The sequence below is a fragment of the Thamnophis sirtalis genome, unplaced genomic scaffold, assembly GCF_051295495.1.
Source record: "Thamnophis sirtalis isolate CommonGarterSnake01/CBP01778 unplaced genomic scaffold, rThaSir2_p1.2 scaffold_7, whole genome shotgun sequence".
NCBI lineage: Eukaryota > Metazoa > Chordata > Lepidosauria > Squamata > Natricidae > Thamnophis > Thamnophis sirtalis.
This window is the reverse complement of record NW_028261387.1, coordinates 67,770,121-67,796,121: the sequence shown is the minus strand read 5'-3', so window position 1 is coordinate 67,796,121 and position 26,001 is coordinate 67,770,121. Positions and strand designations below refer to the sequence as shown.

Genomic DNA, 26,001 nt, shown 5'->3' with positions numbered 1-26,001 from the left:
CTTTGAAGTCTTTCTCTCACACTGCCAAAACCACTTGCTGCTCTTCACCTGTAGTCGCCCCTTCAACGTCCCACCTGTGGAGGATGCGTGATGGTCCTCCTGGAGGGGCAGCCGAGGGGCACTTTCTCCAAGCCCCAAATAGCACGTAAGCTGAGAAAAGTGAGAGGGGAGAGTGGAGCTGCTCTTTTTCTGTGGGGCAGAAGGAGGCGAGGCGGCCTCAGGTGCCATCCGGGGACAGCCCCTCAGAATCCTTGCTTCTTGGCCCGAAAAAAGCAGTGGCGAGGAAGAAGTCTTTGGTGGCTGCAGCAGAAGCGGCAGATGAAACACAATCCCAGGCAGGCAGTTCCGGCTCTCCCTTCCCCAAGCATGTCCCGTTGCTGCTGGTGCCATATTTGGTGAATCCCGCGTGGTGGCAAGGCTCTTGCCATCACTGAGAGCATCACTTGCAGCCGCTTCTTGCTATCGCCACTGAGCCGGGTTCACCAAAAGTGGCACCAGCAGCAACGGGACATGCTTAGGGAAGGGAGAGCCAGAACTGCCTGCCTGGGATTGTGCTTCAGCTACCACTGTGAAAATCTCTGTTTGCCAGCTAGGAGGCTGGCAAAGAAGCCTGCATTTCTCTGCCATCGCCAAATGGTCTGTGCCCTCCCCTACGGATTGATGCCACAGGAGGGAAGGAAAGAAGCCAGTTTTGGGAGGGATCTTCTCTCCCCCTCCAGAGAGCCCATATTGGGAGAGAGGAGGTGGGCTGGTTTGAACGTAGGTGGGTGGTTTGGGACCGGCGCCTCCTTTGCTCATTGGGGCAGGCGGAGAAGGAAAGGAGGCATCCGATAAAGCACCCCCGCCACCAAGGGCAAAGAGCGCTTTACCCTCAGCTATCGTGCACCTTCTTTCTTCACCTGCCCACCTGAGTGAAAGAGGCACTGGCCACTATACCACCCTCCTGCCCACATTCAAACCAGTCTGCTTCCTCTTTCCCAGCATGGGCTCTCTGGAGGGGGAGGGAAGGTCCCTCCCAAGACCTTGCTTGTCCTGGCGTCACCCCGGTGATAGCAGCTGAGTGAGGGAAGGTGGTGCAGAATAAAGCAGTCCCTCGCCCCCGCCCCCAAGTGCGAAGGGTGCACCTCCTTTCTTTCTCTGCCCACCTGAATGAGTGAAGGAGACACTGGTCACTAACCGCCTGCTATGTACAGACCAGGCCGCCTCCTCTCTCCCCACGCTTGCTCTCTGAAGGATGAGGGAAGGTCTCTCCCAAGACTTGCTTCCCTTACCTCACGATGCAGTTCCTGGATGCTGGGATATTCTTTCTTTTGCTGGTAAGTGGGCATGGCCAGGCTGCTACTGGTCCGGTCCAGTATGCCAGATTTTCACTATCTCTTCTCGCGTACTGGACCGTACCGGGAAGAACCCCTGCAGTGGAAACCTTAGTATTAAGTTCAAAGACATAAACTTTTTTTAAAATTAGAAAATAATTCAAAGCCATCTGCAGCTTATCATTGTCATTCTAAACATCAACTCTACTTTATAAGCAACTCTATGTTCATTGTTATTTTAGAAATAATATTTAACATTGATATGAATTTTCTATTTTGAAAGGCTTCATTTACTTTCATCGTTATAGACATAATAGCTTTCAGTTTCTATTGCATAGAGCCCACTGTACTTAGTTTTTAATCTGTATTCTAAAATGTATTATTACTATTCTATAACACAATTTGGAAGAATGTGTGGGTCGTATAGATAGCATTAGAACTTCACAGACACAAGAAGATATTTTTCTTCAGGAATAAACAGTACACTCATTCTGTATCAGGTTTTGCTTAGAAAATCTGACTTTCTAAGATGCTTCATCTCACGATAACTGTTTTCCTTTTCCCAAGACATACACTTCAAAATCCACAGAATTTTCTGGTAGAAAATTCTGGGAACTGAAGATCTTATTTTCTAGGATGTACATTAAGTTATTTTTACCGGCTTGCACCGGTTTGGGTGAATCGATAGTGGTGATTTGGCCTGGGTCGCAGCAGTGATCCAGGCTAGCCATGCCCCTGAACCGGTTCCCTGGTCTCTTTTGCCATTGCCGGCATGTTTCTGCGCATGTGCAGAACAATTTTCAGTCAACTGTGCATGTGCGTGCAATGCATGGCATGCGTACGTGGAGTGAACCGGTACTAACCAGTACAGGAACCCACCCCTGCATAAGATAAACATTTACAAAGGGCATTTTACAAATGCACAGAGATGAAGAGATACCACTACTAACTCTTCCTCCTTTTATTGGCAGATATCAGTCTCACCTTTTCTATCCCCCACTCTATCTTGAACTTCACTTGCCTATTATAAAAATCCTATTTGATATAGGATTTTGTGCAGCTGGAAAAGAGTCAAGAATAATTTGCAATGGCTGAATATTTTAATGTGTTCATTGAAACTCATCTGTGCTGTGTGGGAGGGAGGTTGCAAGAAATTCAGTTCCCTCCTGTTAATGAAAGTGCTACAATTTCCCTTCAGAATGAAAATGGGGAGAGGGGATGTGTTTGGATTAAGGGCTCCATATCACTGCATTGTCATTCATAAAATGGGAACATCCCATTTCCCAGAAGTGCTTTGAGAGTAATTATTTAAAATCAAGAAAGCCCCACGGGAAACAGAGAGAGAGAGAGAGAGAGAGAAGAAAAAAGAAGGGAGGGAGGGAGGAATAGCAACACTTGGAGCATTCTCTGTTTTTTTCCATGAATGAGGCAGAAATAATACCTGTATAGATCTGTTTTCTCTTGTCCATTTCTTTTTCTTTCTTTCCATGGCATTTTGTTTAGTGTATTGAGATTTATTTGCAAACATGCACCAGAGTTATAATAAATGAAATTATTTCACACTGTTTTGAGTTACCATGTGGCACTTGGCAGGACTGTCCACTCTCACTGTTTAATTTGCTCTTCTGATATTCATCATGATATCTGATTCTGGAAGAAGGGGCATAATCCATTCTTACCTGCCTATTTTTCCAATCATTGACAGTACCCTCTAGATACAGGATCAGATATAATGGTAACATTTTTATAGCTTGGTAAGGCTCCATGCCCAATAATTCACTGATACTGGACTTAATCAACTGTAACTGCTTTGCAACTTCAGCAGAGTCCTTTCTGGTCATCCTGAACCACTAAAATAATGATTATCCTAATATTGTCTGGCTGGTAATGATCTGATTTATAACAGGTTTATTTCTTTGCTCTATACTGCACTTAAATTCCATGGTATATTTACTGAGGAAGAAAAAAAACCCACTTAAATGTGAAGAAAGAAAACAAGCAAAGGATTTGGAATAAGGACAATAAATGTTGGCTTCAGATGTTCTGAGCAAGTTTAATCAGCATGGTCACTGGTAAGGAATATTGGGAGCTGTACTCAGCAACATCTGAAGGAATGCTGTGGAGTCCATTCAGGTTCTACTGAAGCATGTTTTACTGAACTCAGTAAAATTCTTGGATAGTCCATATAATGACAGCCTCAAGGCCAAAGTAAAAGCTGGGAGAGGGAGCATCTGTGGACTTTAGCAGCCACACTGCATATTGAAATGCTATACAAATTGAACTGTGCAGCCAGTGGTAGGATTCAAATAATTTAACAACCGGTTCTCTGCCCTAATGACCAGCTGGGTAGGCGTGGCTCGGTGGTCATGTGACTGGGTGGATGTGACCAACTCAATGTCATTCACGTTGATGGGCGCTTGGCCTTAGCTGTTACAATGTAATAAGGGTTAACCGGAGAGGCAGTTTCTGTAAGCAGGGCAATAAAGTTTAGGCTAGAAAAAACACCAGAATGTTTCCTTCCTGCCTTCGTTACAGGATTAGCCCTGTAAAGTGGAAAAAAAACAAAATGAAATTTTTTTCAACAACCGTTTCTCCAAACTGCTTAGAAAGTTAACAACTGGTTCTCCTGAATAGGTACGAACTGGCTGAATCCCACCATTGTGTATGACTCCTTCTCTTCTCAAATAACTATACCATATAAAGGAACCCAAATGTCTTTGTTCCCACAATAATTTCCTGGTTCCTTTTCATTTCAAACAAATATAAATATTTAAAAAAAATGGATGAAGGAATGAATATTTCTTATCTGCCCAATAAGTGGAATTCTCTGGTCAAAAGTAACAATTTAAAAATATTTCTAGAAACATTTTTAAATAGAAGCAAATAGGTTGAATGTAAATTAAATTAATAAATAACCCGGAAAAATATGTAATTCCAGTGCAGAGTAGAAATTTCATATTAATATGAATCTTTACTTAGGACAAATCATGGAACCAAATTGCGAAAGGACCTGTTGCTCCTAATTTTCTGTTGCATGAAGCAGTGTTACTATCACCCAAAGTATATGAGGAGAGGCAAGGCTATGGAAGGCTGAACAATTGATATTGCTGCCTAAAAAAACAAACAAAAACTAATGTTGATTAAGGGCCTTTTATCAAAGGTAAGATGGGATCAAAGTTATTTTTTAAATCAAACCAACAGGCAAATATTGACAGCTGCACAAATCAGCATGAAAATGTCCATTCCATATAGCTAATGTATGTCACAAAAGAAAGAATACAGCTGAGACGACTTTTTTTTTTAAAGTAAGCATCTGAGATAAAATATACCTTTAACAGGTATGTGTGGAAGAGAGAGAGGAGAGGGGATAATAAGAAAGAGATGAGTAGGAAGCACTGATTCTTTAAAAAAAAAGTATTTGTACAATTTAAATTGTGAAATATAACAAGTATGCTTTAAGGGTAAAAATATTGATTTTGACTTACAAAATGTGCATATCTAGGGTAGACATTGTTGAAAATTTCATAGATAAGGTATGCTTGTTCTGTTGATTTGACTAATCTAAGAATTGATCTGATGTAAATTTGTCATTACCCTATGAGATTGTAGGAGGGAGGAGGAAATCCAGGTTTCCATTCTCTCCTTGTAACCTGCTGTGGTTCATATCAAGAACTGCTTGAGTTGCCTGTGCCAGAATCAATGGAATTGTCAGACTAATTCAAACATGCTTGTCTGAAAGCTGAATCTGCCTTTGTGTTTTACCCTGGGGGAAAAGTGTCAGAGCTGCTAGGCCAATCTAAAAGTAAAAGATGTCATAGTCTATATTGATCCATTTGATGTGAGCAGGAGACCAAGTCAGGTGTTTCATAGGACAGGTTATGTTTGGAAATGCAAAAATAATGACATGTTTAGAATTCTTCATGGGAAACAGCTTAAATATGAGACAGCTGTCAAGGCAGGTCAAAACACCAGGAAAACAGTCATAGCAGTGGCCCTTTAATTACTAGTCTGGGATGTGCAGCTGACAGCTCTTGAATACTTGCATGGCAATTTTAGTCGTCTGTGCAAATTCAAGCTGCTTCACAGCTTTTTGGTTATGTGTTCCCTTTGATGGAGCTGTCTTACTAACATGGAATTTTAAATTTTTACAGGTAAACATTCTCAATGTTGGTTTGATACAGAATTTTTGGTCCTGTTCTGAAGGAGCAAAATGCTAGCTTTTCTGCTACGCACTGCTATGCAGTGATAAATTAAAGTAAAAAAAATAATTGTACCATAGAGTACCAGACTCGACAAACCCTATCTAAGGAGGCCACATCATAAGACTACCTATACTAGATGTTGGACAAGAAAATCTGGACCATTACTAGATGGTACAGATTTTTAGATGACAGTAAATCTCTAGCTCTTTACTGCCTTCCAGTGGCCATTTGGATTTTTGCTGGCCAGATCTGATAGATTCAAGAAACCCTGACTTTGAACATAGTCACTGTAAAGATCAAACTGGTTAAAGACTGTATTGAGTAGACAATGGATATAGCAATGTCATTCTTCCTCTCACCAATTCTTCTCTTTCATACACAGATATTTTGCATGTACAGTATATGCTCTTGTCTAGGAACACAATAAAGTATTATTAAATAAAGATCTATTTCCCTCTCTGACATTCTCTCTTACATTACTTTTTGCATCGGCTTTCTTCTCTTCCAATTGTCAATTTCAAAAGCACACAGTTTTCCTACATTTACTCTTCCACAATCCAGCATTCTTTTTCATGCAGTGGCTAACCAGGCTGAAACAATGATAACTCCATGAACTGGTTGAAGGTGATTACAAGTCATCAAATCCTTGTCAACTCTTAGCACCCAGATAAGCCCAGATAAGATTAGCGCCTGGCTAGGTAGCTCAGTGGCCAAGACGCTGAGCTTGTTGATTAGAAAGGTCAGCAGTTTGGCAGTTCGAATCCCTAGTATAGATCTCCAGCATGAGCAGGGGGTTGGACTAGATGACCTCCAAGGTCCCTTCCAACTCTGTTACTGTTAGATAGATAGGATTTCTCTATGATGATCTGTCCCTAACCAGACCTTGCAGCTCTTTCAGTGGTGTACATGTTCTGCTATAACTGAATCTATCCATCTTGTTGGTCATACTCTTCTCTTTCGATCCACCTTTCCCAGCATTAGAGCTGTAGATAGATGCATGTATTCTGGATAATTAAGGAAACCAAATCAATCAATCAATCAACCTACCTATCTACCCACCTACCCACCTACCTACCTACCTATCTCTCTCTCTCTCTCTCTCTCTCTCTCTCTCTCTCTCTCTCTCTCTCTCTCTCCCTCCCTCCCTCCCTCCCTCCCTCCCTCCCTCCCTCTCTCTCTCTCTCTCTCTCATGCTGGGAAAGATGGAAGGAAAGATGGATGGCCTTTTCTAGGGTCAGGGTGAATATACGACAAACACTTTTTTTCACGTAGGGCTCGTCTTTGCATTATTTAGCTATTGTATGAAATCAAGGGTATTGTCTGCTCACTCTTATGCAGACTAACGGCTTAATATATATGCCAATATATGTTGGCCACTGTATCGTTCTTCAGTTTGCCGGCATAGCTTAGTTAGAACCTTTACTGATTGAAACTTTGGTATATCGTTCATGTACAAATTTAAACAATGGGAGCAAGTATACATCCTTGCATGATTGATTTATTTGTTCTCATTATCCCTGTTAGGGAACCATTAAACTTGAATTTGAATATAATGCCTTTGTTAAGGAGAGGAGTCTGAGTTCCATAGCCAGGGCCATAAGTTTCTTCTAAAGAAGGTCAATCCAGATCAAATGCTGGATTGGAGTCTATATAAATAATTTAAATAAATAAATAAGTAATAAATATTGTGAACAGTAAATTCTCTTTAGCTGTAAATTTTTCTAGTGGGTGACATAAAATAAAGCAATTGTCAATAGTAGAACAGCCAGGCCTAACTCCAGCTTGCTCTTTAGCTAATAAGCCCTTTTGAATGACCTGTATTTGACATATAATTTTGCTGCAGTTTCAATTAGATTAATGGGCCTATAATTCAAAGAATCTCTCTTAACACCATTTTTGTAAATGGGTACTACAGTAAAGAGACCCCAACCAGCTGGAATTGGAGATTGTTTAAACTTGTGAATAAAGGAGCCCACTTGTTTACATGACATTTGAATAAATCAGGGGTAGAGGATCTCCAGAAACCTTATTGGACTTATGAATTAGCCCTCTAATCTCCAGTTCCGTCACTGGAAGCCAAGGTGAGGAAGGACTACATGCCCTTTGTAGATCATTTTGTGAGAACTCTAGTCCACTGCAGCTGGAAGCTGTAAATAATTGGCTGTAATATTCTTCTCACATGGTGTCGGTACAGTCTTATCATTGTCATTGCCACTCGCTTTAGGAGTTATTGCTACTAAGCCAATCAGAGATTGTGCTGCTATATATGTGTTGTTAACACTGTCTGTTGTAAGTTCCTCAATTTTCTCAATATTTCATTTCATTCACTGTTTGGCAGTACTCCAAAAGAATGAATCAGCTGTATAGTACTTCTAGAACTTCATCTGTTCCCTCATCACATGACTTTAGGTGTTTATCTGAGTTGCTTAAAGACCATTTATAGTGGATAGCTTATCATTACATGTATGCAATGGTGAATAATTAAACCAGAGCAACTCTTCATCCTTGTGAGAAGAAATATTACAGACCTGCTGGGACAGGGAGTATATTTTGGAATCCTTGAAATGACCCGTTTCTCTGTAACTTTTCATAAGTCATTAGTGGGCCTCAAAAACTGTGTTTCTCCCTACCATACCTGTTTCCAGATGTTTGGCCAACAAACAATCTTAATTGTTATATCCTCTTCCTTGACACAAAGTTATTTTGGACTTTATCATTGTCCTATCATACATCAAAGGTCAAAGTGTCATTGTGTTGGTAACTAATATATTTTCTAAGATTTCACATTTCAGTTGAGATTGGAGATCAAGTCTGGGCTTTCTACCACATTTCTTTGTTCACACAATTCTCTAAGAACCTGGGTATCAGGTCTGTTAGAACTTTCCTTGGAATTGCATAGATTAGTCACCACTTTCTTTCTTCTACAGCTTTCAGCCCCACTTGAAATATCTCCAGTTTATTGCTATCCTCTCCTGCTCCTAGAATATCCTCTTGCATCTTGTGTACCTCTGCTTCCCCTTCTGTGTCATTTTAGAAGAATTTGTCAGTACTCTGTACTAGCAGTCAGGCCTGAAAACAGCTATGTAGAAGTCTCCCTGAGTTCTGATTAATACATTTTTACCAGGAAGAAAAGAATATGATAAATACCAAACAATATTACTGCTGTTAAATGTGAACCTTACACATAGGTGATTCAGAGTAGCAGGTGTCTTTGCTTTTTCCTCTCTTGTGCATTTAGTGAATCAATCAATCAGAATAGAGCTGGAAGGGATCTTGAAGGTCCAACCCTCTGCTCAAGCAGGAGACCCTATACTTTTTCAGACAAGTGGCTGTCCAGTTTGTTCAGTGGATGGAGAAAGATTATCACTCTGAGAATGTGTGAGCTAGCCTGCATCTGGCCATTGCTTATCCAACAGACTCCCTTTTAATGTGAGACTCCACAAACACAGAATTTGAGTAGAATATATTTTGGACTCAGCCCAAGATGGACAGACTGGAATATTCAATTCATTGAAAGAGATATCCAGATATTGAGCATTTTTGTAAAAGAGCAGATGCCACCCACGCATTGTGCTTCTTTTGATAATTTCTTTTACTATAGTCTCAAGCATCTAAACCACCTAACAGGCCACACAATCAGGTACTGTGCCATTCAGCAGTTATAACTCAAAGGGAGAGAGACATCTGTAATTAAAGGAGGAGCAAGGAGTAGTATATTGAGGGATGAGAGGGGAAGATCTGGAAGTGGTAGAATTCCTGCTAAAGAAGTAGAAGGGATGAAAATATCTCTCATTTGCTTCTATCCATTGTGTGGAGAAGGCAAGGATATAGAAGTCTGGAATGGAGAGATTTTTATCAGACAAAGAAGAAGTGGAAAATGTCCTTCTTCAAGCTGGATTCAGATAGGAAGAGGGGACCTGAAAGAGGAAGAATATCAACAGCTCATCATCATCCAGCCATCCATTAGCAGGAACGAGGGAAAAAAGCACCTGGATCTCTTGGGAGGGAGAGGAAAAAACAGGAAAAAAGATGGTATAAAGAATAAACTGGTATGGTAGGAACCAGCGAGTCCCAGGTCAGAGAGAGCTGTTGTGTTAAGATATATTGGGTTCTTTCCCATGCTATTAGAGAATTGCCAAATACATGTTGACTCAGAATGAAAAAAGAATCATAGATGTACTGTGTGTATGGGCTTTGATTAGTCTACTGCAAAGGGCAAATCATATTTAGGCAAATATTTCATTCTTGTCTTTAGTAAAGTAACTACAGGTAGTCCTTGACTTACAACAGTTCATTTGTTAACCATTCAAAGTTTCAACGGCATTGAAAAAAGAGGCATGACCATTTTTCACACTTATGACCATTGCTGGATTTCCGTGTTCACTTGATTTTCATTCGGATGCTTGACAACTGGTTCATATTTGTGACAGTTGTAGTGTCTCTGAATCATGTGGTCTCCTTTTGCAACCTTTTGACAAGCAAAGTCAATGGGGAAGCCAGATTCACTTAACAACTGTGTTATTAATTTAACAACTGCAGTGATTCACTTAACAAATATGGCAAGAAAAATCATAAAATGGGACAAAACTCACTTAACAGATTTCTCACTTAGCAACATAATTTTTGGGCTCAGTTGTGGTCATAAGCCAAGGACTACCTGTATTTAGCCTCTAGATTATGTCTTAAAGACTTCTGAGAAAACAGGTTCTGGAGAAGCGGCTAAATATCTGGAAATTATAATTGACTGTTTTGAAATGTAAGGACAATAGCATGTTTCATCTCAACATACTTTTCTGATGCACACTATATCTACTTTTAGCTGATGACATTTTTTTTGAGGGGGGAGTTTAATTGAAAGAAAGTCATGAAAAAAAACCCCAACCTATATAATTAGATTCTGATTGATTTGACTCAGCTGCAAAAACTGAGTGGTTGGGATATTAATAATATGTTTATTCATTCTAAATGGCAGAGATGGAAACCTATCCATTTCCATTTTAGAAGCTGCAAATGGTAGTAGGCTCCTGAACAATGAAGAGCCAAGGTGATACAATTTTGAAATGACAAGCAATTAGCAAGAATCCTATAATTGTTCAGCTACATTATAACTATACAACTGAGCAGCCATTTGAACACAGCTGGTCAAAAACCTAGCTTGAAAGCATGACACCAGGCATTTTTAATGTCTTATAAGAATTTTGTTGCTTTTAAACTACAGCTGGGGGCTTACAACTTTTATGGCGCAAAGCTCTATTTCTGAGAGAAGATACTTTTTCTTCTTAAATCATAAAATGTACAGTCCTTTTTTATTTCCTATTTTAGCTAGTAGGGCTAACAAAATGTTGGATAGAACTAGAGTAATATTCATCTCTCTTTTCCTCACCAGAGGAACACCCAGGGCCATGATAAAATCAAAAAGGCTTATGATTTTCCTAGTTCAATTTGAATCATGCAAGAAATCCAGAGCTAGATACTATAGTATTTCTGATTGGCAAAACAGTTTTCTTTTGGGCTTTGGTAAATAAAAGCCAGCCCTTGGCTGTTTCTTATCCTTGGATTATAGAACCTACTGTACAATGGTGGGATTCAAAAATTTTCACAACCGGTTCTGTGGGCGTGGCTTGGTGGGCATGGCATGGCATGGCTTGGTGGGCATGGCTTGGTGGGCATGGCAGGGGAAGGTTACTGTAAAATCTCCATTCCCTCCCCACTCCAGGGGAAGGTTACTGCAAAATCCCCATTTCCTCCTGATCAGCTGGGACTCTGATCGATTCTCCGAACTACTCAAAATTTCTGCTACCGCTTCTCCAGAACTGGTCAGAACCTGCTGAATACCACCTCTGGTACTTTAGATCAGTGTTTCTCAACCTTGTCAACTTGAAGATGTCTGGACTTCAACTCCCAGAATTCCCCAGCCAGCATTCGCTGGCTGGGGAATTCTGGGAGTTGAAGTCCAGGCATCTTCAAGTGACCAAGGTTGAGAAACACTGCTTTAGATCCACAATCAGATACTTATATTTCCCTTGATTCCCTTGAGCCCTTGATTCTATTGGACAATTTTGCATAACCTTTATAGATGGTTGGTTAATTACTGTTTGATACTCCAGTCCAGAAGCCTCCTTTCCTTCTGTGTAATATCCAATTAATTCGTTCATTAACAGCTTTCCAGTCCCAGAGTAGGTAAGAAGGTAATTTTCTCCTTCACTTGAGACATGAGTAGATTTTCGAAATGCCTTTGAATTCAGAACTGTTGAAGTTGCTGTTCTGCAGGTACAAAAAGACACAAGTTTTTTTGTTTGGTAGAAGGGTATATGATTCCCAACAGGATTTTGGCTATAACCTTGGTCATGGAGCAGCTTTTTCTCTCCAAAGCTTGATCACAGATGACCAACCAAACAAAATGCCCACTGCAAAGGGCTGTTTAAAATTCTACAAGCATCTTAGCAACCAGTCAACATCCTGAAATAGGGTCAGCCCAATTGACAAGCACATGGAGGCATGCCTATTTCCCACTATGCTTCACTCACACTGTTGTATAGTTGTGCTATTGCTAGGGGGCAACTGAGGTGACACCACATTTCTTCTTTCTGTGCATGAAATTGTAAGCTTCCTGCAGCACAAAATAATTATAGAATCAAACTCTTCTTTCCCAAACAAGGTGTTCTGCCAGGCGTTTTATTACTGCAGTAAGTGTGTTGTAACTTGTACTTATTTGTATTTGCAATTCTGGGCTATTTTACCTATTATAGCACACAATTACACTATACTGAAAGGAAGGAATTTGCTCCTGAGAATTTGAGCGGTGTCCATTTTCCAGCTCAAATTCCCACCAGCAGATCTGTACTACACTCATTTGGTGTACGGGTGGAGGACAGAAAGTCTTACATAGGGAGGATTATTTGGTGCTTATATGGTTACACATAAAACAGAGAGGGTAATGAAAAGGTATTTCTGGGCTATTCTGACTTATGCAGAGGCTTGGGAAGCATAGAAAATGAGGTATTTTTACAGCATTTATTTACTTTCTGAATTGAAAGATTAGCATTCACCTCTAGTCTGGTTGGTTGCCTAGGTATGAATTTAAGATTTTCTTCAATGTGATACAGCAAAGCGCTATAATTCCCATCCATTTTTATAGATTCCAGGTAGCTTGGGCAACCCTAGCTTGCTGTTATTCTCACTTCTTCTGGCACTTTTTCACCAGAGAGGAATTGCTTCATCCACTTCACATAGGAATTATCTTTTCTTTTGGTAACCATATATTTGTGAGAAGTATTTCTGATTTTAGATTCACTTTGTACTGTGTCTTTGTAAGTCTTCATTCTGGTATTACCACTAGATGCAGAAACAGACATCTGTTAGAATAAGGCAGGGGTGTCAAACTCAAGGCTGGATCCAGCCTGCGGGGTGCTTAGATCTGACCAGTGGGGCTGTCCTGGAAACAGTGAAGGATTGACCCGAGGTGCCGCTTGTTGAATACTAGCGCGGGAATAAGGTCTCCTTTTCTGATTGGTTCTCGGGCGGAGTCGGTTCAATCCTCTCCCCGATTGGTCGAGCTACTCGACGCCCCATTGGCTCATTGTTCAAACCCGGGGGTATAAATGTTTGGCGCGAACCACGCCACGTTGAATCGTAGTTACTCTGTTTGAATAAAGGTTGCTGCTTTTGCTACACCTCTTGTCGCGTCCTCTTCCTTCGCTCCAAGATGCAAAACTGGCGACGAAGGTGGGATGAGATTCCCGCGACCACGGAGAAGAACAAGCCAGCTTGCCACCGCGTCTGAATCAGCACGAACACGCTCCTCAGGCTGAGAACCCCGGCAGCGAACGCAAAATTTTCTCTGCCTTTTTCTCCCCCTCTCTGGCTTCGCACCACAATGGCATCAGCGCTTCCTCCTTTCGCGCCGTTTGGATCTGCCGGAGAATCATGGGACGGCTTTATGGAGCGTTTCGAGTGTTACTTAATCGCATCAAAGAACCGGGCACAGACCGACGAAGAGAAATGCAGCTTCTTCTTGTCCTGCTGTGAGCCCTCCATGTTCGCCTCTGCAAGAGCTCTGGCCGCCCCGAGGCCAGCCTACAAACTTGGGTGGGACGAGCTGATGTCCAGGTTGAGGGACCATTACGCTCCCTCACCTTCTCTGATCGCACGCCGTTTCACTTTCCGCCGCCGAGTGCAGAAGCCCAATGAATCCATCAGCCAGTTCCTAGAGGCTTTGCGCACAGTGGCCGCCCAGTGCGATTTTGCAGACCTGGAGGAGAACCTCGTGGAGCAGTTTGTATGCGGGGTCCGCGACGTGCAATTGCGCAGCCGTATGCTCCGGAACCACAAAATTACCTTGGTGCAAGCCGTGGAGACAGCGCGAGCAGCAGAGCTCTCCGAACAATCCACGGCCGACATCGAACGCCTCCAGCTGAAACCCCCCGCGCAAACCGCCGCGGGGCCTTCCACTCAGACGAACCTTGTTGACGACCTCTCTCCTACGGAAGATGAGGAGGAGGAAACCGTCGGACAAATGAGGACGCAGCCGAAGCGGAGGCCACATCAGCAACCGCCGACGCCCGCTCAACCAGTCTCAAACGCACCTTGCCACGGATGCGGCGGCCGCCACAGCCGCACATCCTGCCCGTTCCGTTCCGCCGTCTGCCGCCGTTGCCGAGGAGAAGGACATCTCGCCAGGGTCTGCCGGGCTCTTGTGCCAGCCCCATCGTTCATGCAGCCCAGCGACCAGCGCCAGGCACCGCAACACCGCCAACAACCGCGTCCTGCGAGGCGAGCTGAGGACTGCCATTCAACCTACCAGCTCTCCAGCGCCGACTGCGTGGTCTACCAGGCTTCCCACGTCCCCGCCGGCGATCGCAAAATTAGCACCGCCGTCCGCCTCGAAGGTCAGCTTTGCCGAATGGAGGTGGACTCTGGGTCTTCCCGTTCCCTTCTATCTTGGGCCCTGTTTTCCCGCCTTTGCCCCAGGGTTCCCGAGAGTAAATTGCGCCCCGTTGGGGTCTCCCTCCTAGATTACCAGGGAAATGGGATTCCTACGGCAGGAATATTCCACATCCGGGTGGAATACGGAGATTTTAAGGGGAAACTTCCAGTTTTAATTGTTAGGAATGACCTGCCCGCTCTCCTTGGGTTGGATTGGTTTCCCGCCTTGGGCCTCACCATAGAAGGGGTGCACAGGGTAGTTCCCCGCACCGTAGATAGCGTTTTAGACGAGTTCGCAGATGTGTTCGATGGGAAATTGGGCTGTTATAAGGGCACCCCCATTTCCCTTTGCCTCGATCCTCAGGTCGCGCCCATTAGGCTGAAGGCACGCAGGGTCCCTTTCGCATTGAGAGCAAAGGTAGACGCCGAACTTGATAAGCTTATAGAGCAAGGGGTAATTGAGCCCGTAGATCATGCCCGTTGGGAAACCCCCATAGTCCTCCCGGTCAAACCCGACGGATCGGTGAGAATATGTGCCGACTACAAGTCGACCATCAATTTGGCCCTGCAGGCAAATCCATATCCCGTTCCCGTAGTGCAACACCTACTCCACTCTTTAGGGCAAGGCCGTATTTTCGCCAAGTTAGATATGGCACAGGCCTACCAGCAGCTTCCCGTAGACGATGACGCGGCTACAGCCCAGACCATCGTCACCCACCGCGGGGCTTTCCGTTGCCGCCGTCTCCAATTCGGCGTTTCGGTTGCCCCGGGGATTTTTCAGAGCCTCATGGAGCGGTTGCTCCACGGGCTCCCTGGCGTCGTTCCTTACTTTGACGACGTCCTGGTCGCAGCCCCGAACCACTCGGAACTCCTGAAAATATTGCGGGAGGTCCTCACACGTTTTAGGGAGGCAGGACTGAAACTAAAGCGCAGCAAATGCGAAATCGCTGTTCCCCAAGTAGAATTTTTGGGATTTCTTATCGATGCACAAGGCATCCACCCCACTCCCTCCAAAGTTGCCGCCATTAAAAACGCACCTGCACCCACCTCTAGGGCGGAATTGCAGGCGTTCCTGGGGCTGTTAAACTTCTATGCCCCTTTTATTCCCCACAAGGCGTCGCTAGCTGAGCCGCTACACCGACTGCTTGACCGGTCAGCGGCCTGGAAATGGGGTAGCCGTGAAGCGCACGCGTTCGCGGCTATAAAAGATATTTTAACCTCGTCGGCAGTCCTAATTCAATATAGCGATAGGATGCCCCTAGTCTTGACATGCGACGCCTCTCCCTATGGCATAGGGGCGGTCCTGAGCCATGCCCTTCCGAATGGCTCAGAGGCCCCCATAGCTTTCTACTCCCGGACACTTTCTTCAACGGAGCGGAACTACAGCCAAATTGATAAAGAAGCCCTGGCTGCAGTGTCCGGCATTAAGCGATTCCATGACTACCTTTATGGTAGGAATTTCACCCTTGTCACGGATCACAAGCCGCTCCTGGGGCTACTAGCAGGCGACAAGCCAACCCCCCCCATTTTGTCTCCCCGTATGACACGTTGGACTGAGTTTCTAACGGCGTATTCGTATACGCTGTTGTACCGTCCGGGTAAGCAGCTAGGGCACGCAGACGCCCTGAGCCGTTGCCCCTTGCCACAGACGGACACAGCCCACGTGCCTTCTCTCTCTATTTTGTCCATTGCTGAATCTGACCTCCCCGTCTCTGCCGCGGATGTTGCAGCTTGTACAAAGGCTGACCCCGTCTTATCCCAAGTAGCTTCATGGGTTTTGAGGGGTTGGCCCGCGGAAAAGGTAGCGGAGGGATTCCAACCATTTAAAGCACGACAAGCCGAACTTGCCCTTCACGGGGGTTGTCTTGTCTGGGGGGATAGGGTAGTGATCCCCACAGCCCTGCGGGCACGAATCCTGCCCGCACTCCATAAAAACCACCCAGGCATAGCGCGAATGAAAGCCCTAGCTCGCAGCTATGTGTGGTGGCCCTTGCTAGATTCGGAAATTGCAGATTACGTAGGTCGATGCAGGATATGCCAAAATTCTAGGCCGAATCCCCCCACAGCCGCCCCTCGTGAGTGAGAAATTCCTAGAGGCCCATGGTCCTGTTTACACATTGACTTTGCCGGCCCTTTCCACGGCCGAAATTTCATGATAGTAGTCGATGCTTACTCCAAGTGGGTGGAGCTGGTAATCATGACCTCCACTACAGCAGAGAGTACAGTAAGGGCCCTTCGTAAGATGTTTGCCACACATGGGCTACCGGATGTGATAGTCTCAGATAATGGGCCCCAGTTTACCTCCACCACGTTCCAAGAATTCCTGGCCGAACAAGGAATTAGACACGCAGCCACAGCCCCTTATCATCCAGCTAGTAACGGCCGGGCGGAGCGCGCAGTTCGCTCAGCCAAAGAAGCCTTGGGCCGCATGGACCAGGGCGACTGGCAGGAAAGAGTGGCGGCTTATCTTTTGAGCCAGCACTCTATACCCTGCCCAACGACTAATAAAAGTCCTGCGGAGCTCTTGATGGGTAGGAGATTGCGAACTCCCCTAGATAGGCTCCATCCACTTTACGCAGGGGATCTGCCGAGCAACCTGGGGGCCCTCCCTTCCCACACATTTAAGTTAGGGGATCCCGTATGGGCCCGTTCTTTTTCTGGGGATCCACGGTGGGTTCCTGCAACCATCACAGCTCTGACTGGCCCCTGTTCCTTCAGGGCCGGCCTGGCCGACGGAACACAATGGAGGCGCCACCTGGACCAGTTAAGGCGACGCCTCCCCGCGGAAGCAGACGGCCCGAGCCTCTCAGACATTCGCTCTCAGCATGAGCTACCCTCGATGACCTTTTCCCCAACGGACTGCCTCCAGTCGGGGAACGGGGGACAAGCCGATACGAACTTTTCGGACAAACGCGCCTCATCCGGCTATTCCTTTCCTCGAAGCCTGTATCGAGACTCTGAACCTATATCCCAACCAGACTGCACGGGGCCACTGTCGGACACTCCTGTTGCCACGGAGACGCCGCCTTGGACAAACGGACATCGGGCACGGGGCCCGGGGGCAGCGCCATCTCTCGGGGCCGCGTCGCAAACACACCGCCCCGCCACGGACACGCCTCCGCCGGCGGTCCCCCCCCGACAACAACCGCCGGGGAGCTACGAAGATCGGGACGAGAGCGTCACCGTCCCACCTATCTACAAGACTATGTTTGCCCTTCCTAAGGGTACTCTTGACTAGGGGGGGAGGGGTGTTGAATACTAGCGCGGGAATAAGGTCTCCCTTTCTGATTGGTTCTCGGGCGGAGTCGGTTCAATCCTCTCCCCGATTGGTCGAGCTACTCGACGCCCCATTGGCTCATTGTTCAAACCCGGGGGTATAAATGTTTGGCGCGAACCACGCCACGTTGAATCGTAGTTACTCTGTTTGAATAAAGGTTGCTGCTTTTGCTACACCTCTTGTCGCGTCCTCTTCCTTCGCTCCAAGATGCAAAACCGCTGCCAGCGAAAATGGAGCTCAGGAGGGCCATGCGCTCAGAGAGTGCTCAGGCCACCACAGGCGCCGCCACACGAGTTACATTGAGATGGCCACACCCACCCTGGCCACGCCCACCCATTCCCCCCCAAGGTCAAACACAACTCTGATGCGGCTCTCAATCAAATTGAGTTTGACACCCCTGGAATAAGCATTCTGTCTTCCTGGCTTGCTTTGAAAGGCACTCATATTCCACTGAAGTCTATTCAAATGTTTACACAAATACTTTCCAGAAAAATATATAGTACTAACAAAAGGATACTATTACAATATCTTGGTAAATTAATTAGAAAATCCACATATATGTATTTCACATTCCCACTTTCATGTTTGTCCCAGTGTGTGGTATGAAGATGTGTACAGAGTAGCAGCACAGAAGGGGCCCAGTTTGCATTTCATTAAACAGTTTCTGTGGGATTAGCAACTTTACGTTAAATTGAGAAGAAGCAGATGGTGCAACAAGCCTGACTTGCTTCTGCCTGCCAAAAAGGACATTTAGCTTTTACTGACAATTGGGCAGGGACTGGAAAGTGAAAAGAAGCAGACTGATCGCTTCCATTGGTCAGGCTGACTCCCCTTCCTGGAAGGAAAAGTATCACAGCAGTGGGGTGATGTCTTTTTATGTCCACCAAAGGAGAAGAGGCAGTGATTTTTTCCTCCCACTCTACCAATTGAACACCTGTGCTGAGAGTGGCTTCTGTAGAAATGTAACAAACTCTGGACAGTGACCATCTATTGGTCACTGTCCAAGAAGGAAAAATAACAGACTGCTCTTCAAAAGGAATTCTAGGAAGAAAGCAACGGTTCAGCTTAAATGGAGAATAAAATGCCTGAATATTGCTGTCTTTATTTCTGACCTGGAAGGATGTATCCCTTTTCCTCTTTCCCCTTTATTGCTTGGGTGTCTTGACTTTAGATTATTTGTGTATATGCATGATGTGGTTCATGCATTTGTTATTTCCCACAGTTGGCTTCACTGAGTTCTGGGAGAGTGTGTTTATATGTCTGGGTGCACATTAGCCAGTCATACAGTAGCGCACCCTGCTCTTCTGCTTATTAGTGCTTTAATCTATTTTCTACCTCTCCTAAGACTGATTTGAGTATGGTACTAAGATCCTATGTTAGTTCAAGTGGAACGGGTCACATGTTGCTCAGTGACAAAGCAGGGAAATGCCTGGTTTTTAAAATCTACCTGCCTCCCACAGGGAGATTAAAGTAGGTGAGCTGAAAATCAATTATCAGATGACATGATGGTTGTTGAGAACAGAAGTGTTTAACAGAACATATTCCTGTATAACATTAATATGCTTTCACTGGTCAATAGGGATGCAAGGGATCTTTCAGATTAATGGATTTTCATGGAAAAAGTGAACAAGCAAAGCAGTTGAAGCTTGCCAGTGTAATTAGGACTCTAAAGCTTTCTCAGTCCCAATCTTCAGAAACAGAAGTCAGATCTCTCAGTGGTTCTTGGCATCACAATTTCTAGCTTCAGCAAAGGGGAAAAAAAGAAGGAAAATATATCTTGTCTTTATAAATCACTGAGCCAGTCTATAAATAGCAGAGTCAACTTCTTCAAAGGACAAAGAAGCCCGTGCCTTCCATACTAAATTAGCAATGTGTCTTTGCACTATGCTTGTCATTCTTGCACACATTAACAAAACAGGGGTTTGGTTTATGACTGCCCTGATAAAACCAGAAGAATTGAGTAGGATTTTATATTGCCTCTGCTATGGGCTGTGAATGAGGTAAAGGCAACATCATGAGGGCCTGTATTTGTTCTGTTGTTAGAGAAACATGGATGGTCCTTAAAAGCTGAATCAAAAACTTGCTCTCTTGTCCTGTCCCAGAAAGCTCCATTTCAAAATCTTCTAGACCAGGTTTTGATGATAATGCATCAACAACAGATTTACACCAATGGAAACATAAATGTGGCATCTCAGTTTGACTCACTATGGCAGAAGGACTGTCTGGCAAAATATTTGGGAGAACTTGAATGCTTCTTACTTAAAACAGATCTTAGCATTTTTATTATTGCCAGTGAAAAGAAAACTTCTTCCAGCTTCATAAATCCTCAAGAAAAGCACTTGAAACAATAAGGCAGTCTAATAGGTTAATACTTAAAACTAAAATCCAGAAATTAGAAGTGATAGAAATCTTTTTCTATATGTGTAGAAATGTGGTTGCTTCCTGAACTTAAACCTCATTTAAGCTTCCTCAAAGGTTAAAAGATTTCCATATTAAACTGTCCTTTATATAGTTCAATGTTCACTCTTATCGTTTAGCTTCCCCTTTGACACAAGTGTAATTAAGGCCATCTCAACAGACAGTTCTGCCAACAGTCTTGAAAAATTGACTTATTGTACTAATCTAATTCAAATTAACTGGCTTCTATCCTACTTACCTTCTTGTGTTTCATCTATATATTAATTAGGTTGCTGATAGCCAGACAACTTCAGAAAAATGCTTCAGAACTGACCTGAAGCATATGGGATTTCAATATCCCACTTCAAAGAAGATAAAAAGGCCAAGCCTGTTTTGAATTAGCACAGTTTCTGGAAATTTCATGTACAAATCCAGTGTTCATGGCAGTAATGTGGAAGCAGCATTGGAGTGGGGAGGAATGGGGATTTTGCAGTATCCTTCCCCTGGAGTGGGGAGGAATGGGGATTTTGCAGTATCCTTCCCCTGGAGTGGGAAGGAATGGAGATTTTGCAGTATCCTTCCCCTGGAATGGGGTGGAATGGGGATTTTGCAGTATCCTTCCTCTGCCACGCCCACCAAGCCACGCCCACAGAACCAATAGTAAAAAAAAACAACTGAATTTCACTAGTGCCTCCAAGGTCTCTTCCAACTCTGTTTTTCTGTATTCTGACATATAAGTTAGACAGAACTGAGTAGGGACAGTATGATATGCTAATTTTGTATAGCTGGATGAGCTCTCTACTCAAGGGGGTTATCTGTGATCAACATATCCATGTTGATGCAGTAACAATATATCTGGCTTTGCATGATCTACCGAGGGATAAATAAATTTCATGAGATGAATTCACACAACATATCAAAGAAAAATTGATTGGCTAATTTACGGCTCAGGGTGTAATTTTGAAATAGCAGCCCCTGTGCAATTTATGTAAGCTATCTTTGTGGATGCTTATGGAACAAAAGGCGGAATAATAATGAAATAGAAAGGCAACTCTATTAAGAGAGTTTATTCACTCAGAAACAACCATGTCCAGCTGCTAGATTGTTAATTTGCTCAGTCTGATACAGAATATCTTCATAATATTACATACCATGAAGAAAAGTATTAAACCAAAACATGAATTTTAGAGGACAAAGCATCCTAGAACCAACACAAAACTCTTTTGTTCAATCTCTGGACTTTCAGTCTTAAATACTGACATTCAAAGGGCCCTGATCAAAACTAATTTCTTCTTATTAGTAGGTGCAATTGCATGTAATACAAAATAGCAATAGAAATGTTAGTTATATAGAATAGTCCCATTGAGTGGCTTCTTGAAATTTCGTTTGATCATATCTTTTAAAATATAGTGGATATTTTTGTTTGCTGTTGTTTCAAAACATTTTTATAGAAGTCTAAGTATTTTTCAGAAGCAAAACAGCAACATTTTTAGATTTACTTTTACAGTACAATGCAGAAAAATTACATAACTGCTGTCTCTTGAGCATCCCTAAGTTGAAAAACTTTACAAAGAAAAGCATTTTCCAAATGTAAATTCTTGTCTTTTCAAGCAATTATATTGTTTTCTTTTTTTCAGAAATACTGATGGTAATAGAAGATGATGGAGTACTTTCATGGCTGAAGTGGTTTTCCCAATTTGCACCACACTGAAACACTCTATGATTGATTTTCTGCAGCATATTCAGTAAACACATTGCAAATGAAGAGGAAAATTGTGGGTGAGTTGTGAAGCCTGCTTCATCAAAATTGAATTTCAGCCACTTGCAAATACCTCCCGTGGCCACATATGACTCACAGCTGTATCCACTGATGTCAGAAATGGTCAAGAAAGAAAATTATATCGAGTTCTTTCAGAATAATGCAACATTTTTCAATGCCTTTGAGAACTGTTCAGGTTTATTTTGCACCTTTTCTGAATTAAATAATTATTGCAATCTGATCCATTGAAGTTTATGTTTCTATCACATAGCCAAAAAGATACAATAGGTTTTATTATATTTTAATCCTTGTTAGTATCCAGAGTCGCATTATTCAGATGGGCAATCATCTTAATCGAGATGTAAATAAGAATGCTCACATATATAATCTGGCCCACAGAAATAAAGCAAGAAATAATAATAATAATAATAATAATAATAATAATAATAATATTGATAAAATAATAATAATAATGAACCAGTTAATGTACAGCGCAGCTGTAATAGTCACTAATGAACTAGGCATTAAAATCAAAGTACCTAGTCACACAACAGAAAAAGCATCAAAGCCAAAGTGGAAAATCCGATTAGAACAAAAAGTCAAAAAATTAAGGGCAGATGCTAGTAACTTAAAGAACATGCATGAGCAACGGCTTAAAAACAACAAAACCATAGATCGGCTAATCAGAAGATATAGATTGGATACAAGAAACATCAATGAAGCTGTAGAGATTGTAAAACAGTGGATAACAGCAACAGCTAGAAAAATTGAAAGATATGAGGCACGAATCATCCAATATAAACAAAATCAGCAATTTCGATCAGACCAACGGCGTTTTTATCAAAGTCTTAATGTGAATGGTGACACCAAAAGTGAAAAACCAGAAAAGCAGGCCACAGTTGAATTCTGGAGAGAATTGTGGGAAAATGCAAAGGACTACAATAAGGAAGCAAAGTGGATACATGACTTTGAGAAAAGCATTGGCAACAAACAAATGCAAGTATTAGAAATAACAACTGAGATGTTCAAAAACCGAGTAAAAAAGGTAAAGAATTGGACATCACCTAGAAAGGACCAATTACATGGTTTCTGGCTCAAATATTTGACCAGTTTACATGCAATATTGGCCAGGCAACTGAATGAAATTTTACAAAAGGGCCAAATTGATGAATGGTTGACAACTGGAAAAACATACTTGATTCAGAAAGATGCAACTAAAGGAACAACACCTGAAAACTACAGACCAATAACATGCTTGCCAACAACCTTCAAATTACTCACAGGCATTATTGCAGATAACATGATGGATTATTTGGAAACAAACAACATCTTGCCAGTAGAGCAAAAAGGCAACAAAAGAAGGAGCAGGGACACAAAAGATCAGCTCCTAATTGATAAAACGATATTAGAAAATTGTAAGAACAGAAAAATGAACTTGAATATGGTCTGGATTGATTACAAAAAGGCATTTGACTCACTGCCACATAGTTGGATCATAAAATGCTTAGAAACAACTGGCATTAGCATCCTTTACTGAAAAAGCGATGAAACAATGGAGAACTGAGTTGGCAGTAGGGAATGAGATCTACGGAATGGTTAATATCAAGCGAGGAATTTTCCAGGGTGATTCACTTTCACCTCTTCTCTTCATCATCGCAATGATCCCACTATCAGTAATCTTTAAAAAAATGAAATTAGGCTACCAAACAGCCAAAGAAGCTGAAAAAATTTCGCATTTACTATATATGGATGATTTGAAACTCTATGGAAAGTCAGAAATAGAAATCCAATCATTGACAAACACAGTCCGAGTATTCAGCACCGATATTTCAATGCAGTTTGGCATGGAAAAATGCGCCACTGTATCCATAAAAAGAGGCAAAATCACTGCATGTGAGGGAATTGAAATGCCCAATGGCCAACTAATTAAATGCAACGAAAATGAAGCCTGCAAATACTTAGGCATTCTGCAGTTGGATAACATCAAGCATGGAGAAGTAAAAACTATTGTCAGGCGAGAGTACACCAACAGAGTTAGGAAAATTTTGAAATCTAAATTGAATGGTGGAAATACAATCAAGGCCATAAATACCTGGGCAATACCAGTTATAAGATACACAGCTGGTATAGTTAACTGGACACAAGCTGATTTGGACCTTTTGGACTGAAAAACCAGGAAACTAATGACAATGCACTACAGTTTACATCCACGTGGTGATACGGATAGACTATACCTGTCCCGAAAATCAGGTGGCAGAGGATTATTACAAGTGAAGCAAACAATTAAAGAAGAAAAACATGCACTGGCTGATTATTTAAAAGAAAGTCAAGAACATCTATTAATCGAAGTAAAGAACAAAAATCTACTGAAGGCCCAACAGACGAAACAAGAATACAGAAAAGATGTGATAAAATCAAGAATGGAGAGTTGGCAGAACAAAGCACTGCATGGCCAATTTCTGGAAAAAATAAAAGATAAAATGGACAGTGAACAAACTTGGTTATGGTTAACAACAGGTACATTAAAGAAAGAAACAGAGTTACTAATCCTGGCTGCGCAAGAACAAGCTATCCGCACAAATGCCATTAAGGCCAAAATCGAAAAATCCTCTGATGATGCCAAATGCAGACTTTGCAAAGAAGCTGACGAAACTGTTGATCACATACTCAGCTGCTGTAAAAAAATCGCGCAGACTGATTATAAATTGCGGCACAATTCAGTAGCACAAATGATCCATTGGAATTTGTGCAAAAATTATAATATTAAAACAGCAACAAACTGGTGGGAACATCAGCCTGAAAAAGTCACCGAAAATCAGATGGTCAAGATCTTGTGGGATATTCGCATACAAACAGACAAAATACTGGCGCATAATACACCAGACATCACACTGGTTGAGAAAAATAAGGTCACAATCATAGACATCGCAATACCAGGTGATAGCAGGGTCGCTGAGAAGGAACATGAAAAAATCGCAAGATACCAGGACTTAAAAATTGAAATTCAACGACTATGGCACAAACCAGCAGTGGAATTCCAGTGGTAATTGGCACACTGGGTGCTATTCCAAAAGCACTGGAATTACATTTAAAACAGTTAAAAATTGACAAAATCACCATCAGTCAAATGCAAAAAGCCGCACTGCTTGGATCTGCACGCATATTACGAAAATACGTTACAACATCCTAGGCCCCTGGGTGGGGCCCGACTAGTAACCAATGCCAAATCTGGCGAAACAACTGGCCGCTGTGATACAATTGTACAATAATAATAATGGCAGCTCAAGAACAAGCCTTAGCCATAAACTGCATGAAGGCAAAAATTCAACATGTTACCACCAACAGCAAATGTCGCCTCTGTAATGAGAAAGACAAGACAGTCGACCATTTGATCAGTGGGTGCTGCAAAATTTCACAAACTGACTACCTACAACACCATGACCGCATTGCTAAGATCATTCACTGGAAATTGTGCCAAAAGTTTGGATTTGAGTACAGCAAAAACTACTTAGAACATCATGTTCAGAAGGTTTTAGAGAATGAGAAAGTCAAGATCTTGTGGGACTTCAGAATTCAGACTGACAGACACTTGGCCCACAACACACCTGACATAACAATAGTTGAAAAGAAAAAAGTATGGTTCATTGACATTGCAATACCTCGAGATGCATGAATTGAAAATAAACAGCAAGAAAAAATCACAAAGTACAGGGACTTGCAAATTGAGGTTGAGTGATTGTGGAAAAAGAAATCGTGTGTTGTCCTGATTGTAATTGGAGCCCTTGGAGCAATACCTAAAGGGCTACCTCGCTATTTGGAAATTTTAAATTTATCAGACTTGAACATTCTGATTCTACAAAAAACCACCCTACTTGGAACAATTTATATCCTGCGACGTTACCTTAACAGTTCCTAGGTCCTCCTTGGTTAGGACTCGAGCTGTTGACCTACTAACCAGCGCCAAAGGCTGTGAATCTCACCAAAGATTAACCACATAATAAATAATATTAAAATAATACAATTGAGAAGGAAGAAGTATGTTTCCCTATTTCTCATAAATCTGCCGGACTATTGGAAAAGGTAGATTGTCCATTATTTCACTCCTTCATCCTGCCCTGGTTAAGATTT

The 26,001-nt window shown here is 42.7% G+C and overlaps 1 protein-coding gene across 1 annotated transcript in view; it reads left to right on the top strand.

Annotated features, from left to right (window-relative positions):
- Positions 1 to 23,633, top strand: part of LOC106555776 (uncharacterized) — a 50,235-nt gene extending 26,602 nt beyond the window's left edge. The window contains exon 3 of the mRNA XM_087720351.1: positions 21,752 to 23,633. Within this exon, the coding sequence (XP_087576477.1) occupies positions 22,211 to 23,410 (1,200 nt within the window). The 5' untranslated portion in view covers positions 21,752 to 22,210 and the 3' untranslated portion in view covers positions 23,411 to 23,633. The remainder of the gene's footprint in view (positions 1 to 21,751) is intronic.
- Positions 23,634 to 26,001: the final 2,368 nt, after the last annotated feature.